This window comes from Sphaeroforma arctica (genome assembly GCF_001186125.1).
Source record: "Sphaeroforma arctica JP610 unplaced genomic scaffold supercont1.704, whole genome shotgun sequence".
NCBI classification, from domain to species: domain Eukaryota; class Ichthyosporea; order Ichthyophonida; genus Sphaeroforma; species Sphaeroforma arctica.
Genome location: NW_014039854.1, coordinates 31,907 through 39,181, shown reverse-complemented (window position 1 = coordinate 39,181; position 7,275 = coordinate 31,907). Strand labels below are relative to the sequence as shown.

The 7,275-nt window shown below is 43.1% G+C and overlaps 2 protein-coding genes across 2 annotated transcripts in view; one reads left to right on the top strand and one right to left on the bottom strand.

Moving 5' to 3' along the window:
- The window catches only part of SARC_08142 (hypothetical protein), a 5,976-nt gene extending 3,934 nt beyond the window's left edge, over positions 1–2,042 (top strand). Inside the window, exons 7-9 of the mRNA XM_014297893.1 lie at positions 379–572; positions 900–1,205; positions 1,757–2,042. Coding sequence (XP_014153368.1) covers positions 379–572; positions 900–1,205; positions 1,757–2,008 — 752 coding nt within the window. The 3' untranslated portion in view covers positions 2,009–2,042. The remainder of the gene's footprint in view (positions 1–378; positions 573–899; positions 1,206–1,756) is intronic.
- A 147-nt stretch (positions 2,043–2,189) lies between these two features.
- On the bottom strand, positions 2,190–6,909 carry SARC_08141 (hypothetical protein). Its single transcript, XM_014297892.1, has 7 exons — positions 6,802–6,909; positions 5,564–5,690; positions 5,014–5,084; positions 4,673–4,809; positions 4,151–4,267; positions 3,613–3,793; positions 2,190–2,890 (listed from the first exon to the last, which is right to left on the bottom strand). The coding sequence occupies exons 1-7, from the start codon at positions 6,824–6,826 to the stop codon at positions 2,553–2,555; spliced, it is 996 nt and encodes a 331-aa protein (XP_014153367.1). The 5' UTR covers positions 6,827–6,909; the 3' UTR covers positions 2,190–2,552.
- Between the last annotated feature and the right edge of the window lie 366 nt (positions 6,910–7,275).

The window sequence follows — 7,275 nt, the reverse complement described above, 5'->3', positions numbered from 1 at the left end:
ATTTAACTGTACAGTGCGACACCTGATGTGTATTTCATGATGCACTATAAAGAGAGAAAGGCTAAGGAAGGATTACAATCAAATATGGAGAGAAAGGCTAAGGAAGGATTACAATCAAATATGGCTCTTAATTCCGTCCGCGGGACACCGATAGGAAATATAGCTACGTAGCAATCATTACTGCCTATTCTGTTCTTCAGTTTCAGGTGTCTTGTTTTGTTCGGTGCTGAATATATGCCGATACGAATGTGATACTCTGCGGCACCTGAAGTGTTGGTGTGCAAGTTTTACCAAAATTAGAAATTGAACAAGACCCAATTGCACCACCATTGTACTCGAAAGCATTTGTTGATCGTATAATTTGATTCTTGTTTTCAGGAGAACAAGCAGGTGCTCCGACCTGTGCAATCCCGCCTACTTTCTCTCCCAGGGCAAGGAGAAGTATGTTGTCGCCTCGTAACAGCATTGCACGACTCTCCAGCTTTCTCGGGGATGACAATAAGTCCCCAACCGTGTCATACACGACACAATTTCAGAAGAGCAAACGTATTTTGAATAGCAGGGCAAGCGAGGTGTGTGATTAGTGACTGTGTGCCACTGATATTCATGCAGTTTGTCGTGAGTCGGGGTGATTTTTGTGAGGTGTTTGTACTAGCCATCTATTCGTTGTGGTTGAATGGAACAAGTTAATCAATTGAATCCAATAGGTACTATTCGTCCCACTACGCTTCTCTCGTCGTTAGAGTGTTTGCTTTAAGTTAGTAATGTTGAATGTCATCTTCACATGGGGTTTCCTTGGTTCGCGCACTCGTGACCACCTCACAACTGTTTCGTTTGCTTCTCGACTCTTTTATTATTACAAATATTCAAATCAGCATTTTTCGGTTCCCAATACACAGATCAACTGCGTCATGACAGTGCATCCGACCGCCGATGATATCCGGAAAAAGCACATCGCCACATCCCGCCTCAGCGTGCAGATGGGTAATGTGCGTTTGTCCCCAACGTCCACCCCAACCCGGGCAAGCCCGTTGCACAGTCCCAGACACAGCATGGGCAATATACCGAACTCAGGCAATACACAAAGCTCAGGCAATGCCTCCCCAACTGGTACACCAATGCCTGATCATGCGCTTCATCAAACGCTCGCGCCGATGATGGTAAACATGTGCCCGTCCTTCTCTTTCGAATCAGAAGCTTTACAGGTATGTTGTTCGATGGTCTACGTTTATGTTGTTAAATAAGTCCGGCGATGGTGGTGCAGACAAAGCTCGAACCGCACGGATCGCATCCGCCAAGACGCACTGAATGAGAATGCCAACTTCTATATCGATGCCGTCCTTTTTGTTTATTGTGTTGGGATCGTTCAAAGCCTTACCTATGGATTCGCATATATGGGGAGTGAATGCCTATAATGAAGTGCGCGTCATAGTGCACGCTGATAGAATAGAAAATTATGTAGAACATCCCTTGAAGTTTTGGATGTAGTGAACAATCGAAACGTACAATTTCATGATGCGAAGGCCCAAGGAGGTGCCCAGATTTGTCTCGAAAATAACTTCAGCAAGTGCACAGATATTTGAGCATGTATATGATCACTTCCAACTTTGCGCAATGACTTTTCTAGATGTATCATCGATATGCTAAAGCACTGCTGGGACGTGTGTGTACATACACTAGTATTGTACACAAGTGTTACCTCTTGATTTTTATTGAATTCATCTGTTCGAAATGATCTTTTTCCCTTTTAATACAGCTTTCGGTCCAATACTTCCTTGAGGGCAAGATCAGTGTGAGCGATACATTCTCCACCAAATCACTCCACGTTAAGGTTCCTTTGATATTGAGGACCTCGGCGCGACGCAGTGCGGACTCATCACCAAGTACTTCTCCAGCACCAAAGTACTCCCCAACTGCAAGGAAAGCAATAGGCTCACCAGCTACAAGGAGAGCAATGGTCTCCCCAACTGCAAGGAGACCAATGGGCTCTACAGCAACAAGATTATAATAGTTGCAATAAACCGTATACATGAAACAATCGCACCCGTTAGTATACCTCTGGTACTCTGTTCTGTAGTCGTTTTCAATGTTATTCTAAATGATTTATTCCCGTCTACAAATTGAGAGTTTGAGGTCCCTGATTGATATGACTGTCTACCTTGGCTGTTCTGTAGTCGTTTTCAATGTTATTCTAAATGATTTATTCCCGTCTACAAAGTGAGAGTTTGAGGTCCCTGATTGATATGACTGTCTACCTTGGCTGTTCTGTAGTCGTTTTCAATGTTATTCTAAATGATTTATTCCCGTCTATAAAGTGAGAGTTTGAGGTCCCTGATTGTTATGACTGTCTACCATGGCGCGAATGGATCAAGACAAACTAGCCCATCGCTGCAGAAACCGACTTCGAAAAGGGGATTGTCAAACAGAGTTTGTTTGTTAGTGTTTCTGGAAATTTTACCTGCCCTATATGAAGTATTCTGCATCCGGAACCAAATATCATAAATTTTACTCGTAGCTCAAGGAACCCGCCTTTAGCACTCTTAGTCTTGTGCTCACCATTCCGAATTGCGACTGAGTCTGACCATCTCCCCTGCACGTACATCGCCCTTCACACTAAACCTGTGGTTACGATACACCCTCAGCGCTAGCTTGCCAGCAGGAGTTGCCTGCCATCCCTCTACCCTTTCCATGTACAATTTCAGAGGACCTTGTAACAGATCTTCGAGGTACCTTTTTCCTCCAATTGTTGGACAGGGGCTCACATCTCCCATCTCGGGTGGGGCAAGGAATGGATAGGCCAGCGATGCGAAGGTCAGATCTGCGGCTGTGAAACGATCGCCAACGAGGTACTCGCGGCCATCAGCGAGAGCCCTGTTCACTTTGTCCATAACTGCAGAATGGGCCGAGATAGGAAGTTTGGTAGTCTATCAGGTGGTTGTCGATGCGTCGGGTGGCAAGTAGTACATGCAGGCAATATGCGCTAGGGAGTAATGTTAATGTGTATCCAATTCGGACGCAATTATGTGAGTGTATGAAATATCGCCATACACGGCACAACAAGAAGTGATACTCCAGGAAAAAAAGGTGTATACATGCCCCGTATTCGTGCATGAATAATAAACTGTGTCTAAGTCAGGATTATTTGAAGAGCCTGATGTGATCAAAGAAATTATTGATGACTACGGAGTACGTGGCTCGAACTGTAACAATTGGGCAATTGAATTCAAGTGAAGCGAGATAGTCAGAGCTGTGGACATGATGAATATACTATCACAGACTAATGAACAAGCAACGTGATACGAAACACATTTCTATCTCATAATACCTACGCACAATTACAAACCCGGCTGTATATACTTGTGAAAGTCACACATCGAAAGTTGTATCAATGATCCGGATGCAAAATATAGACTCGCTTATATGCGAAGAGTGCCGTGCAAAGACGCGAAACAAACGAGTGTGTACCAATGATAAATTATGTGGCAGTGACTAGGGTTGTAGTCTATTCCAGCGAGACTAAAACCTTATTCAACAGCGCAAATAGAAACTCGTACAACGCCTGTTTCCGACTTGATAAGCGCAATTGTTGATACCATTTGCGGCCAAACTTACTTTCGTCGAGTTGTTGCACCAGTTCGGCCTCCTTCTCCTTGCTCAACTTGAACTGCCTTTTGATCTGCTTCCCGATCACGGGCCAAGCCATGCCAAACAGTACCCTCTCGAGAGTCCCACCACTTTGAGCCATAAAGGGCCCGTTCATTTCAGTGAGGCGCTTTTGATCGTCTTCATCGGCCTGTATGTCGCAGATCAGCATGGTTAGTGGGAATCATGGAATATTCTGAAACAGTCTGTTACCGTTGTCGATGAGGACGTACGGCTAAAGTCAGGCCAGACTGATACTATAATAGTGTTGCAGACGGCGTTGGGTATGCCAAACTTTCTCAAGGGTGCACGATCCAATCGTGTGTATTTTACGACACGATGAGGCTCGTGTTAGTACTTTCATAAACTTAACGTCGCGACGTAATCGCGACTTGTTCCATGCATCATCGCGACAAAAAAATATACTCCGACTACTTCTGCGTATTCGTTGCAGATTGAAAGTAGGTGCACTGGCTCCAAATACCAAAAACACCACTCTAATACATACCATACACAGGAGATGGGTATAGGCCCATTTTCTATCCAGAACCCCTATCGTATCCGCGAACAAGTGTTCCCATTCCAAAATCTCAATCTCGTGGCCATGTGGGTATAAAAACCCACACTCATAGTGTCGAACGAATGTTGGCAAAATATGAGCCGGTGACAAGTACAGGCTGTCGTTTAGGAATATCCATACGACTGCAAATAAATCTGGGTGCTCGAGAAGTGATCAAAGTGAGCAGTGTACGTCTGGTCCGCAGGTAAACCTCGGACGATGTTCACATACCGCACTTGTCACAAGTTGTACAGATCACGGGTAAATTGATAGCTAAGTCTTCTCTGATACTCGTATACACACAAAACACCAATATTGCATTTGCTGGATAAATTTGGTGTAGAAGGACTTGTCAAACCGTCTGACACGACCAATTTAGAAAAGTCTGCATTGCAAGGTTGTGTACCAACGGAAATGCAGTATACAACATTTTGCACAATATTTGCCCACCGCCCACCCGCACTTTCTTACCTCGGGGTAAGTCTCGGCGAGATATTTAAGTATTTCATCGGAACCCTCGATCAATTGGTTTGTACCCGGCAATTTCATCATTGGAGTAGAAGTATTCTGGAAGTCGGTTAGACGATTTGTTTGCGGCATATGCATTCCTGTGAGTATTTGTTATATTTGAGAACTATATAATCGAATTTCCCGTAGGAAGATGCAACCGAGTTTTCCTATGTGATCGTCTCCGAATCGCAAAGCGACGTATTCTCTGAGTATATAGCATGGGCAACAATGTACTTGAGAAAAGCACAATAACGACGAAGTGGGCCTGTGGTGTTTATATCTCCAACTCTAAATAAACACACCTGGAGCGTGCGAATCTTCCATGTAGTCATCCCACAATGGAGAAAGATCTAGAGCCCATCTGGCCCGTTCGCTAATGAGAAGATTTTAAGACACAGATTGTATTGGCAGGTGGTATAGTAGTTGCAGGTTGATTATAATGTCGTGTGCGCACTTTAGAATTTCTGGATCGGAGTGACATATTCGAGATGTGAGACAGTTGTGGAACTAAATGACTTCAATGATTAAACAGCCAGCTGGAATATTATCCATCTACACAGGCTTGTTTTGGCCGGCGCAAGTCGGTCTCTAATAAACATGGGATAGATTCTCAGTCATAATCATTGCCACACTCAAGTCCGCGGATTCAACTATGATTCAACATGACTCCAGGCTAAGTACACATCCTAATAATTTGTACAAATTCATCACCGAGAACCACTTATTGAAAATTCGAACACTAGGGGATTAATGGAGTCACAAGCAACGTTGCTGGTGGTCGTACCTAGGTCTGCAAAACATGCACAGCAAACTGACTACATATAACAACATACCAGATCACTCTAGACATACCAGAAATGAGAAACGCTGATGGTGACCAGCAGAGGCTTATCGGGTTTCTCATTGCTACCGTTGCAGTAGTGCATCAGATTACCAAGAACATACCTCTCTAGAAAGCTTGGTGGCGCTGGTTTTTTACCTGAAAAAAATTTAAAAAAATACGTTAGTCCTGATTATATATATACCTAAACCATTGCAGGAAAATTGTAGTAAGTTGAAAAATCGCAAGATCGAACGCAAACTATACAATACTATTGATTTTGTACAACTCCCGTATTGATGTACCTTTGCATTGTGGTAACATGTGTATGACAAAATCATTCTAGGTGTGCGAACCAGTGCGTAATTCCGAAAAGAGTATAGCACACTTTAGATATATGGAAAATGGTGGATCAATCTTTGTTCTGCCATAGCCTTCCATGAACTACTTCGTGCCTTCAACTTTTACGATTTTCGACGAAATCGTTTACGTCTGCACTATAAACCCCTATGGATACACCTGTAAAACTCGTCTCTGATTGTACTTCATAGGTGAAAAAAATTCTTCCGCTCTAGTCGAGTTCTCATAAAACAACTGACAGTGCCCAAGATTCTCAACAACGTTCAAACCCATTCAGCGCAATCCTTTACTGAAGTTGGCTACTACATATGGGGCATGAATATAATCGATACCCAAAATAAACCTTTTGTAGACAGCCGAGAGCGTATAAGGGGCATGTGCAGATTCAAGATGTCAGTGTAGCGAGAGGAGAATGGATCGAAACAATAATAATGTTTATGCCACAGTATTGTTTTAATACAATTCAAACGTATCGCACCCGCATAAAATACCTGATATGACACATACTGCCCTTTTGCATGCTACATGTATATACAGAAAAGAATCTAGAAATCACATAATTGATGCAAACTACACACCGTGCATCTGTCTGTCAAGTTGACAAAGGAACAGGCTGTCTATCAGATCAATAAATTACAATGAAACAAGTAAACAAATAATAATAAATTATAAACTTGTACATTGTGCCACACCCCATTCATTTGCCTGTTTTGTCTGCTCCTTCCGGTAATATGGTCATTTCAAAGGCTAGCCAAGAAGATGCTCTCATTGCAACACCGACAGATTCGATTCATTACTTGATTCTATCAGTCTATCACATGTTCGTGTTCCATAAATGGTACACAATTGTACACCACATGTTCCATAAATGGTACACAATTGTATATTGTGCCACACCCCGTTCTCATACCTGTTTTGACTGCTTCTTCGGGCATTGTGACTATCCTTGTGAATGCTAGCCACGATGACACGTATCACATATTCACAACTAGATCACAAGTTCTAAAAAGCAAACGCGTAAAATGAAGTGCTCATCGCGGGATGAGTTTGGCCGTTCTGGTGCGGTGGTGCCGCCAAAACGAGCTTTTTCCTCATCCGTATTTTTTTTTGGTTAAAATATTTATTCGTGTCGTGGCTGGCTGGCGTGCATTCTTGATAGGGATAATATAAAAAAATTCAAAAATGGCAAGTGTGTAGTAGTGGTTCAGGAAAAATTGATGAGAAGAAGTGGTCAGTAAATTCCCGTTTGCAGAGTACGAAATACCGAGAAGGACCAGGTTATCCGTCTTAATCCGGTCGAGAAGTGAGGATGGGGGTAAGCTAATGCCGCACCAGACCACGGATGAATTCGGTATGTGTTGGCTGGCCTGGATCGGAAGTATCA

Bases quoted from the DNA above. Each gene is read 5' to 3' on its own strand.
- SARC_08141 (XM_014297892.1), bottom strand. From the start codon at position 6,826: ATGCCCGAAGAAGCAGTCAAAACAG. The intron at 5,691-6,801 runs GTATGAGAACGG...AATTTTTTTCAG, and splicing joins CGAAGAAGCAGTCAAAACAG to GTAAAAAACCAGCGCCACCA. The intron at 3,794-4,150 runs GTATGTATTAGA...TGCGACATACAG, and splicing joins ATACCCATCTCCTGTGTATG to GCCGATGAAGACGATCAAAA.